The following is a 12,500-nucleotide window of genomic DNA, read 5'->3' on the forward strand; positions in this document are numbered from 1 at the left end:
ATAGACAAGTCTATGAGTAACTATAGTCCTATAGACAAGTCTTCTATCTGCCAAAATAAATGATTTACTGTTTTTCTGTAAATATACATTTAATGCTCATCTACAGTAGACTAGACTACTGTAACAGTGTCTTTACATATATATCTATACATTCATCTACAGTAGACTAGACTACTGTAACAGTGTCTTTATATATATATCTATACATTCATCTACAGTAGACTAGACTACTGTAACAGTATCTTTACATATATATATCTATATATATATACATTCATCTACAGTAGACTAGACTACTGTAACAGTGTCTTTACATATATCTATCTATATATATCTATACATTCATCTACAGTAGACTAGACTACTGTAACAGTATCTTTACATATATCTATATATATATATACATTCATCTACAGTAGACTAGACTACTGTAACAGTATCTTTATATAATATAAAAGAAGACATAATGATTCAGAAGGCTGCTGCTCTAGTTGTTACTAATACTAATAAAGTGGCTCATAATCACTGCAGTTCTTAAGTCCTTAGACTGGCTCCCTGTGTGTCAAAGAAGTGATTTCATAATACTACTGTTGGTCTATAAAGCATTGAATGGTTTACAGTGTAGGCATTTATCAGACGCTCTTAATCCAGAGTGATTTACAGTAAGCAGTTAAACACAAGGTAATAGATCTAATAGAAATAGTAATCTAGGATCATAGCCAGGTAAACCAAGAACCTATCATCAGTCTAAACAGTAGAATATAAAAATGCCAGATCTACAAATGAACCCGGCATCTGTCTACATAAAAATGCCATCTAAATGACATTTTAGCCTTTGCATAAGACTGCATGGGTGTCAAGGCTAGGGCAAGTTCTACGATAAGTGATACAGGCTGAGATGAGTCTTCAGATTACACAGGAACATTGGCAGTGAGTCTGCAGGTTTAACTGCAATGAGGAGTTCATTCCACAGTTTGGGAGCCAGAAGGGAGAAGAGTCTGGGACAAGACGTTCTCACTCCCAACGTGTCACATGTTGCCGCTCTGTCAGTAGCCCTGGAACGTGAAGTTTTGACATGACACCATGGTGACGCAGCATGTTGACAAAACTATGCCTAAACCTAACCCCAACCCCAACCCTAACCTCACAAACACCATGCCTAAACCTAACCCTAAGCCTAACCTCACAAACACCATGCCTAAACCTAACCCTAAGCCTAACCTCACAAACACCATGCCTAAACCTAACCCTAAGCCTAACCTCACAAACACCATGCCTAAACCTAACCCCAACCCCAACCCTAACCTCACAAACACCATGCCTAAACCTAACCCTAAGCCTAACCTCACAAACACCATGCCTAAACCTAACCCTAAGCCTAACCTCACAAACACCATGCCTAAACCTAACCCTAAGCCTAACCTCACAAACACCATGCCTAAACCTAACCCTAACTTCACAAACACCATGCCTAAACCTAACCCTAAGCCTAACCCTAAGCCTGACCTCACAAACACTATGTGGAGAGAAAAAACATTTATACCAGCAGTGGGATTCAATGGCGGGAGGTTGTGGGCATTAGCCAAGCGTTGCTACCAGGAGGTTGTGGGCATTAGCCAAGCGTTGCTACCAGGAGGTTGTGGGCATTAGCCAAGCGTTGCTACCAGGAGGTTGTGGGCAGTAGCCAAGCGTTGCTACCAGGATGTTGTGGGCAGTAGCCAAGCGTTGCTACCAGGAGGTTGTGGGCATTAGCCAAGCGTTGCTACCAGGAGGTTGTGGGCATTAGCCAAGCGTTGCTACCAGGAGGTTGTGGGCACTAGCCAAGCGTTGCTACCAGGTAAGCCACCGAAGCAGTTGGCCAAATCTCTGATTGGAGTATTATTTGAAGCTCCAGTGTGTGCCTATTAGTGTTTGTAGACTTATAGAGACGCATTAGGGAGTGAAAATGACAGAGCGGCAATAACTGAGGCCTATCTGTGAGAATGTGTTGTCTGGGACGTGTGGAGCGTTGTCCCGGGGGTTTTAGAGAAGGTTCTGACAGCTTCCCTGTGTTAGCTGATCTGAGTGAGCAGGAGGGGTTCTAGGGTTGGATCAGGCTTTGAAGATACGGGGGTGTCATGTCTTTGGTTGCTTTGAAGGCCAACATCTGTGTTTTATACTCTGTGAGGCCAGTAACTGGGAGTCAATGGAGGGAGAGGAGAAGGGACGAGACATGAGAACATCTTGGCTGGTTGTAGACCAGGCGTGCTGCGGCCTTCTGGATCGTTTGGAGAGGCTTAAAGGGATAGTTCACCCCCAATTTTTTTCCCCCATGGATGAGTCACCTCATGGAGACTTGCATTCATGGATTATTATTTTTTGTCTCATTCCTAAGCCAATACTATGATGACCAGCCGACCGGTAGGCAGCGGTTCCGGTAGGAGACACGAAGGAGACTCTTTGTGTCTCCTACCGGAACCGCTGCCAGGTCATCAAATTATTGTCTTAGGAATGAACTATCCCTTTTTTGAGGATGCACTATCCCTTTAAGTATGCCAGGACGTAAGGAGAGAGTTACAATAGTCCAGTTGTGATTTGACTGAGGCCTGGATAAGGAGCTGGTCTGATCCTTCACATGTTATAAATAACAATAATAATAATAATATTAATAGACTCCTGGGAGAGGATCCTTCATGTTATAGAGTGTAAACCTACAGATGACATCATCAATCATGTTTTTAACCCCGCCTACAACCTACTCACTCACATCAGGGTGGTTCTATCCTGCGAACGCACGCACACACACACACACACACACACACACACACACACACACACACACACACACACACACACACACACACACACACACACACACACACACACACACACACACACACACACACACACACACACAGTGTCCAGAACACAGGATTTGAAGAGACATGTTCAACACACTGGATCTCGATGCTCTCATGATGCGTTCACACTGACAGACACTACCAGAGATACAAAGATGCAACATATTGTATCTTTATAAAGATACAACATGTTGTATCTTTGTGCTGAAGTTGAAACCAGCTTTGTGTTGTAGAGACAGTATAATGTAATACATACATATATATATATACATATGTATCTGTTGTAGAGACAGTATAATGTAGACAATGTGCATCTACATGTAACATAAGCATGTTATAATCATGTTTATACATGTAACATAAACATGTCATAATCATGTTTATACATGTAACATAAACATGTTATAATCATGTTTATACATGTAACATAAACATGTCATAATCATGTTTATACATGTAACATAAACATGTTATAATCATGTTTATACATGTAACATAAACATGTTATAATCATGTTTATACATGTAACATAAACATGTCATAATCATGTTTATACATGTAACATAAACATGTCATAATCATGTTTATACATGTAACATAAACATGTTATAATCATGTTTATACATGTAACATAAACATGTTATAATCATGTTTATACATGTAACATAAACATGTTATAATCATGTTTATACATGTAACATAAACATGTTATAATCATGTTTATACATGAGATGAAATGAATGAAGGTTAAAAGATGTTAGTTCATTAGTATGTTGTTGTTGTTAAATGAACAGATAGATGGCAGCAGAGCTCAGAGGGACAGAAGGTTCTTACCATGGACACCTTATAGAAGTTCTCCTGACCAAGATATGACTCTAGAGACAACACTGTTCTCTGAGGGACAGCCAGGAGGAGGGACAGAGGAGGAGGAGGAGCAGGAGGAGGGACAGAGGAGGAGGAGGAGGAGGAGGAGCAGGAGGAGGAGGACGACAGGGAGGACAGAGGGGTGAACGGATATAAGCAGACGTGAGATTAGGAGAGAGAAGATTGGGGGGATCAGGAGGAAGATTATCGGGTTTTGGGGGGAACCGGAGCAGAGGGATGGAATTAGGAATGGAGGGGGAGGGGCCGGATGGGGGGGGGGGGGGGGGGGGTAGGAGGGGGTTTAAAAACACAGTTAAAAGCATCAGGATGGAGAAGGAGTTAAACACACTTTTAAAGAAGTTAGAGAAATAGTGACATGATATTAACCAAAGAATACATTGATATTAAAGAAAGGATACATTGATTATATTAAAGGATATTAAAGAAAGGATACATTGATTATATTAAAGGATATTAAATAAAGGATACATTGATTATATTAAAGGATATTAAAGAAAGGATAAAGCCAAACATAAGTAGCTGAGTAAATAAAGCATTTATAACGCTGTAATGACTCTAACAGATTGAGTAGGACGCTGTAATGACTCTAACAGATTGAGTAGGACACTATAATGACTCTAACAGATTGAGTAGGACACTGTAATGACTCTAACAGATTGAGTAGGACTGTAATGACTCTAACAGATTGAGTAGGACTGTAATGACTCTAACAGATTGAGTAGGACACTGTAATGACTAACAGATTGAGTAGGACACTATAATGACTCTAACAGATTGAGTAGGACGCTGTAATGACTCTAACAGATTGAGTAGGACGCTGTAATGACTCTAACAGATTGAGTAGGACGCTGTAATGACTCTAACAGATTGAGTAGGACGCTGTAATGACTCTAACAGATTGAGTAGGACGCTGTAATGACTCTAACAGATTGAGTAGGACTGTAATGACTCTAACAGATTGAGTAGGACACTATAATGACTCTAACAGATTGAGTAGGACACTATAATGACTCTAACAGATTGAGTAGGACACTATAATGACTCTAACAGATTGAGTAGGACACTATAATGACTCTAACAGATTGAGTAGGACACTGTAATGACTCTAACAGATTGAGTAGGACACTATAATGACTCTAACAGATTGAGTAGGACACTATAATGACTAACAGATTGCAGCTTTTCATTAAAGGTAGTATAAGTGTCCTGTATTGATCTATCCTCTAGTTCTCTGAACTAATCAATTAATTATATCCAATCAGGAGAGAGAACTCCTCTCTTGTGATTGGATAAAATTGGTATCCTGATTCCTGACTGGAAAATGAATTTTTCTGTTTACTAAAGAGCTGGAGAGAAGGGGAGGACACTCTGTTACTGAACCAACACTATCTATAATATAAAGCTATTAACACTCATTTTAACAACAACAAAAAGCACTTAGGTGTACTGCACCTTTAACACTGTAGAATATAATGTGCAGGGGTCTCAAAGTTGTCTCTGGAGACCCCCCAGGGGCCCTTGGGGGGATCCAGAGGGTCCTGAGCTAAATATTGACGTTATATAGGAACCAAATGGACCCTTACAGGTCCATGTGTACTCTCTGAGTTCAATAAAACACTGAGTATTTCACAGTGTAGAGAGGGGGGTGGTTCCAGAGGTCAAATGGGGGGAGGGGGGGGGGGGTCACTCTGTGGCCTTAAAGGAGTAGTTCACCCCCCAAAAAAATACTTATTTCCTATCAATTACACATCCCGTGAAGACTTGAATTCATGGAGATTTTTTAGTTTTTGTCACATTCCTGAACGAAGAATTTGAAGAATTCGTCACCTATTGACCGATGACCCGGTCATCACATTGTCTCAGGAATGCAACAACAAAAACATCTCCATTATTCAAGGCTTCATGAGTCATTGACAGAAGATAAGTAATTTTTTGGGTGAACTATCCATATCAAACCAGGGGTCCTTGAAATAAAAGTTTTCCCTAACTGGAGCTTTAATGAACACACACACACACACACACACACACACACACACACACACACACTCATTACCTCAGTGGTGGACTGTATCACGTGTCTCCCCAGCACAGACTCCAGGTATTGGTGTATGTCCTCACATGTCCCGAGGACCAGGGAGCGCAGGTTGACGATGGAGGGGTCCGCCGTCCCGCTGCTCTGCCCCGGGGGTCCGGGGTCCTGATGGCCCCCCTCCACCCCCTCCACCCACTGCAGGCTCCACAGAAAAACCAAAACCACCGCCATGCGTCTCAGAGCCCAGAGAGTCATTGTTTCAATGATTTATACCCAAAAAATAATGTTCTAATTTATATATTGTTATTACAGCTTTATTAGACTGTAATAAAGTACGTTTGTTACTTGTCTAGTTATTAGTTACTTAGTAGATTATCTATTACAAAACATAGGCCACATATGACTGTAATAAAGTAGGATCAGCGGCTCTGACGCCTTCTATAAAAATCACTAGATTAAAAAAAAAAAAATTGTGTTGAATGTTTAAAGGAAAAACAACAAAGACAAAATGTGCTAATTCATAAAATAATCTTAGTGTTTGTTGTTATAACAGAGTTGTAAGTAACTGTTGTTATAACAGAGTTATAAGTAACTGTTGTTATAACAGAGTTGTAAGTAACTGTTGTTATAACAGAGTTCTAAGTAACTGTTGTTATAACAGAGTTGTAAGTAGCTGTTATAACAGAGTTGTAAGCTGTGTGCTGATAGAAGAGACAGGAGGACTGTGGGATCAGCAGGTCTGGATCTCCTTAATAAATCACAGGATTTAAAAATGGATCTGCTGTGTTGACAGGATGTCTCTCTTTAAAGCAGCAGATCACTTACACACAGCGTGTATTATAAACTATGGATCAAACAGTGACTTTAAGGTTTATGCAGAAACACTGCTTTAAACCTATAACTTCTTAATGAATAAATGAATAAACGTCCAACCCGTCTCCACAGTAACAGTTACAGTTACAGTAACAGTTACAGTTACAGTGTGTCTATGTGTCTATATTTGGTAACAAAGTATCAGATCAGAGACAGAAGCGACGCTACGGGTTAAAGGAACAGTTTAAAGCTTTTAAAACAGACACAATGTAACGATGTTGTTCTTTTTACGGAGCTTTGCGCGTAAAACGGAAAAAACGCGATGACGTGGAGGTTGAGCAGCAGATGAAGGGTTAAATCCTACAGCCAGTCCAGATGAAGATGTAGAAATATTAATACTAATGATGATGATGATAATCCTTCATCTAAAGGAACTAAAGTAAAGTAAAGTCCTGTTTAAATCCTGCTCGTCCTGTTCTGTTCTGCAGACGCGCGCTGCGCGCTCCCGTCTCTCCTGCGTTCAGCTGCTATTTTAATGATCTGAACCAACTGAACCGGTCTATGGGGGGGGGGGGGGGGGGGGGGGGGGGGTGATGCATGCTGGGAGTTGTGGTCTGTTTATTTTAGGTCAAAGGTTATTGGAATAGCCAACATCACCCCAAAAAATGACCTTTTATCTATCAATTACTCAGTGGTGGAAAAAGTACTCACGTGTTTTACTTAAGTAAAAGTATCAATACTGCAATGTGGAAACACTCTTACAAGTCTTAGTCCTGTATTCAAAATGTACTTGAGTAAAAGTACAAAAGTATCGGTATCAAAATGTACTTACCGTAAAAGTACCAAAAGCAGAAAGTACTCATTATGCAGAATGTCCCATTTCACAAGTTATCAAATGTCAAAAAAATCTTACAATGCTTCGCTTGTAGATCTGCTATTTTCAAATGCCACCCCTGAGCTACACCGAATAATAAAGCGATCTACAAGCTCACGTTGCGACGTGTTGTCAGCTTGTAGATCCATTTGAAATGGTAAATAAATGGTGCATTTATTAGACCCTCCAGAAATACGCGGGCAAAAATCCTTGATTATGCGGGCTAAAAATCCTAGATTTAGCGATGAAATATGCTGCGTTTTTATGTGATTTTATGCAGTGAAATTGTGCGAAGTTGCACAATTTGTGGAAAGTTGCGAAATGTGCGAAAAGTTGCAGTATTTCTCATATTATGCGATGCGATGCGATGTGCCCTTTAGGAAAAAAAGGACCCCCGCATAATTATGCGCCGTTTGAATGATTATGCGGTAAATTATGCAATCGCATAATCGGGTCTAATTTATCCTGTGTAACGCCTTTATCTTAAGAGCTTTACAATGTGTGTTACGCACTCACACACACTATCATAATATATAGCATCTTTATCACTTTAACCACTTCAACCCTATTTTATACTTAAGAATATAAAAAAATAGCCAATCCATAATAATAATAAAAATATAAATATAAAAAAAGACCTGGGAGTTTGGCCATTTTCTAAATATTTAGAACAATCTTTTCGTGTCACTGTTGTATCCTACTGACTTACCTGCCAGAGAGGAGCCTCCACCGGGAGGACGTAGAGCCTTCATCATGCTCCGCCCCCAGCCTGTAGGAGTATGTAGTGACAGACGGCCCTCCTCCTGAGTAGATGAATAGATCCTGTTTGGCCACACAGTGTTCAAACTAAGACCAGTCATTCTATGCTAGGTTGTGTGTGGGTGTCACACAGTGGCGTGCACAGACATTTTGAGGGGCAGGTGCTCAAGTAAATTATACTTTTTTTGTGTTTACTTGGTCTGCTCTTTTTTCCCTCTACACCTATACAGTACCTCTTTGCCAAAAATAGCCGTTCTACAAGCCCACAACGCCTCGCGCTGCGAGGCGTTGTGGGCTTGTAGATCTGCTATTTTTGGCTAAAGTTCTCCTCAGAAAAGGGATGCTAAGTTTCGAGTGGTTACGGTAAAAAGAAAAATCATATCACATAAAGATTTGGCAGACCCCCTGTAGTAACTCTGAGGACCCCCAGTTGAAGACCCCTGCTGTAAACTGAAAAAAAGAGAACTTTTTTTTCTTTTTTTCAAAAGGGCACTTCTGGTCAAGAGGGCAAAGGGCAGGTGCTCTAGCACCACCTAGAGTCTATCTGTGCACGTCCCTGGGTGTCACACTCTGAAAATAGACGATCTACAAGCTCACTATTTTCGGCATGCAGCTAAGTATAAACAATGCGTTAGGACACCATCAAGGCTCCGCCAACATCAACTTTAGTCGACTAAAACAACTGTAGATTTAGTCAACTAAAATTAGACCAAAACTATAACATTTCAGAATGACTAAAATATGACTAAAGCTTAAATGTAATTTTATTCAAAAGACTATGACTAAAACTAAGTCAACATTAACACAGATCAACCATGTTTCTATACGCCACTTTAATACCTAGCATTATGACACAGACAGTATCAATGAAACCATGATGTCATTCATGATGTCATCATGATGTCACTATCAGGGTGGAAACCTCTCATGTCCACAAATGTTTCTTTTCAGGAAATAAAAAAAAAGAAAAAGCTAATCATGATCCAACAGAATCCTGACGTCACAGCGTTTTTCCTCTGAAAATCCCAGAGAAATCTTAGACCAGCGGTTCTCAACGTGGGGTCCGGGGACCCCCAGGGGTCCTTCAGGAGGAACCCGAGAAAAAAAGTAGTTAATACAGCGTCACAATCATTTTAACCACTTTCTTGATTTATAAGTTGGCTGTTAAAAAAATAGCAGATCTACAAGCTCGCAAACTTGTAGATCTGCTATTTTTGAATTATTTTGAAAAATATATTTTTTTAAAATCAGATGGGGTCCACAGCCAAATATATATGAATTTGGTGGTCCTTGACATGAAAAGGTTTGAGAACCACTGAGGAATGTGACTGTGTGTCGTTTATATGAATGTGACTGTGTGTCGTTTAGGATATTGAATTACGTTAATGATAATGTCTGTTTGGAGAAAAAACATCATTTTCTTACTCTTTGGATAATTTAGTACTTTCTCTTCATCCAGACCAGTTAAATCTCTGGGCTGATGTATTTATTTCTGGAACATATTTCTTATGTGACATGATCTACAATCTATTTTAACCCATTTAGACCGGGAAAGAATCTGTGTCTCACTTTTAGATTTCTTTGGCTATTCAAAAAATATCAGATCTACAAGCTCATAGCGTGGCACGCTATGAGCTTGTAGATCTGCTATAACTTTGGGGGTCATTCACATGAAAAGGTTTGAGAACCAGTGGTTTATGAGTTTGTAGATCTGCTATTTTAGATATTTTTTGGGGGAAAAATCTCGAAAACGTTTGGAAAATCTTGAAAACATCTGTTTGGAGAAAAAATTGAATAATTAGCGATTTATTTATTTGTGGAACACGGTTCTTCTTATAAGACGTGACCTAAGATGACCCCTATGGGATTTTCAAGAGAAAAAGGTTACACCGTGACCCAGGGCGATTAGCGCCCTCTAGCGGCCGCCATGTCACACTTCGGTCAGTGCTGTACGTAGTTATTAATTAGTCACAAAGCTCTTCATTCATTAATCAATACTTTTCATTGGTTCAATATTTATAAAAAAAAACACTATGGAGATGGGAGGTTTCTGCCCGGATACAGGCTCTGAACACATTAATGAACTAACAGGCAGCTTTCAAATAAAAAATAAAAAACAACCAAAAAGGGGGAAAAATGCAATAAAAAAAGAATCCAGACACATTAGAACATTATTATTATAACATAAACGTTAAACTACAGGTCGTGTTAGGTGATATTAATGTTGTTAAAACCAGTGTTAAACAGCTGTGTATTCTGATAGCTCCTTCTAGGGATGGGATCATATTCTGATAGCTCCTTCTAGGGATGGGATCATATTCTGATAGCTCCTTCTAGGGATGTTTATCGTTTATAGCGATAAAACCTGCTAAAAAATAATCATATCACAGAGATTTAACAAAATATCTTTTACCACAATAATCGGGACTTTTTCATGATATGGACCCATCCCTACATGAGACACTAACATTATGGTCCCCTTAACAACGTCTGTAACTCTGAGAGTGTACACATGGAACCAAATGGACCCTTACAGGTCTGTAACTCTGAGAGTGTACACATGGACCTGTGAGGGTCCATTTGGTTCCATTGGTACACTCTCAGAGTTAAATAAAACACAGATTATTTTACAGTGTGTCCTCTCTGTGCTACTGGTCTAGTCGCTGTCGCCCCCTTGTGGGGGATGACAGCGGGACAACGCTGCGTTTTTTCTAGCCCGGAGGTTCTCAAAGTGGGGTCTGGGGACCCCCGGGGGTCCTTGTTGAGGGGCGTTCCAGGGGGTCCCCAGCAAAAGTACAAAATATAGCATCACAATCATTTTAATCACTTTAACCATTTCATTTATACGTTGGCCATTCGAATATAGCAGATCTACAAGTTTGTAGATCTGCTATTTTTGAAAGTTTGGGGAAAAAATCTCGAAATTTTTGATTATTATTTTTTTTAACATAAATCTTCTCTTTTGGGGGTCCCTGGCACAAAACATTCTTTAGATGGGGGTCCAAATACATTTCAATTTGGTGGTCCTGGACTTGAAAAAAGTTTGACAACCAAGATGCAGTGGCAGTCGTTGCGTCGCCCCCTTGTGTTGAGGAGGTTTCTATCCGATGTAGATGTGGTGGAAGTCGTTGCGTCGCCCCCTTGTGGTGGGAGGTTTCTATCCGATGTAGATGCGGTGGAAGTCGTTGCATCGCCCCCTTGTGGTGGGAGGTTTCTATCCGATGTAGATGCGGTGGAAGTCGTTGCGTCGCCCCCTTGTGGTGGGAGGTTTCTATCCGATGTAGATGCGGTGGAAGTCGTTGGCTCCAAAGGCGGCGTTACATTTGGGACACTTCCTCTGGCGCGTGTCGTAGCGCGTCTTCACACACTCGAAGCAGAACACGTGGAAACACTTGGTCAGAACGGCGTCTTTGACGCGGGAGTTGCAGCACGGGCACGTCAGGCGGGCCTGGAGGACGAGACGAGACAAGACAAGACAACACACACACACACACACACACACACACACACACACACACACACACACACACACACACACACACACACACACACACACACACACACACACACACACACACACACACACACACACACACACACACACACACACAGATTAGAGAGTTGCAAAGAAGTCCAAAACTAAAACTATAGGGCTTATAAATACACTCACAGTTTGGAACAGAGTCAGGAAGGACATAAAGATTCATAATTAAATGCTGCTATTCAGAGAAAATAAAACTTTGTTCCAAATAAAGCTGGAAGGTATTTTCAAGATTTGGAATCAAAAGGGATTTGAGGATATTTCTGCAATTTATAGATAATAAAGGAATTGTACGATTTGTGTCACCAAAAAGAGATTATGATTCATATTTATCATATCCATATTTGCATATATATACGTGTGTGTGTGTGTGTGTGTGTGTGTGCGTGTGCGTGTATGTAGAACAGCACCATACAGAACAAGACTATTACAGATTTCCCTGCCATGATGACAAAGTTTCTGGTTCAAAACCAGAAGCGTGTGAGTGTCACCAGATCTCAGCATTTATATTAACATCTTGGAAAAGGCAGAAAAAACTAGAAGAAGTGCTCCTCGGAGCACAGGTCTCCGCCAGGTCAGGTAGGTTATTGTGGGGCAGCAATGTTCCAAATTCGCTAATCAGGATGGAATATGAAAAATCGGACAGATCAGTCTTGATCACATGACTATAGAGATAATATGTACTGATTTGCGTGGTGTTTGGACACAATCTGTAGAAGTAATATAAAAATATTGGTTTAGCAAAAATCGGCCTCC

General features: G+C 40.4%; 2 protein-coding genes across 3 annotated transcripts in view; both read right to left on the reverse strand.

The window, feature by feature from the left end:
- The window catches only part of LOC311034253 (voltage-gated monoatomic cation channel TMEM109-like), a 14,491-nt gene extending 7,403 nt beyond the window's left edge, over positions 1-7,088 (reverse strand). The window contains exons 1-2 of one of the 2 annotated variants that reach the window (XM_084042086.1): positions 5,779-7,088; positions 3,675-3,734 (exon numbers count right to left, since the gene is read on the reverse strand). In XM_084042086.1, coding sequence (XP_083898212.1) covers positions 3,675-3,734; positions 5,779-6,012 — 294 coding nt within the window. In that variant the 5' untranslated portion in view covers positions 6,013-7,088. The remainder of the gene's footprint in view (positions 1-3,674; positions 3,735-5,778) is intronic. The other variant, XM_084042087.1, reaches the window with a different exon arrangement.
- Positions 7,089-8,949: 1,861 nt separating this feature from the next.
- rnf20 (ring finger protein 20, E3 ubiquitin protein ligase) overlaps positions 8,950-12,500 on the reverse strand; it is a gene marked incomplete at its 5' end in the record, with an annotated part of 48,974 nt that continues 45,423 nt past the window's right edge. The window contains one exon of the mRNA XM_084041886.1: positions 8,950-11,651. Coding sequence (XP_083898012.1) covers positions 11,475-11,651 — 177 coding nt within the window. The 3' untranslated portion in view covers positions 8,950-11,474. The remainder of the gene's footprint in view (positions 11,652-12,500) is intronic.

The sequence above is a fragment of the Gymnoscopelus microlampas genome (genome assembly GCF_963454915.1).
Source record: "Gymnoscopelus microlampas genome assembly, chromosome: 18".
Taxonomy (NCBI): domain Eukaryota; kingdom Metazoa; phylum Chordata; class Actinopteri; order Myctophiformes; family Myctophidae; genus Gymnoscopelus; species Gymnoscopelus microlampas.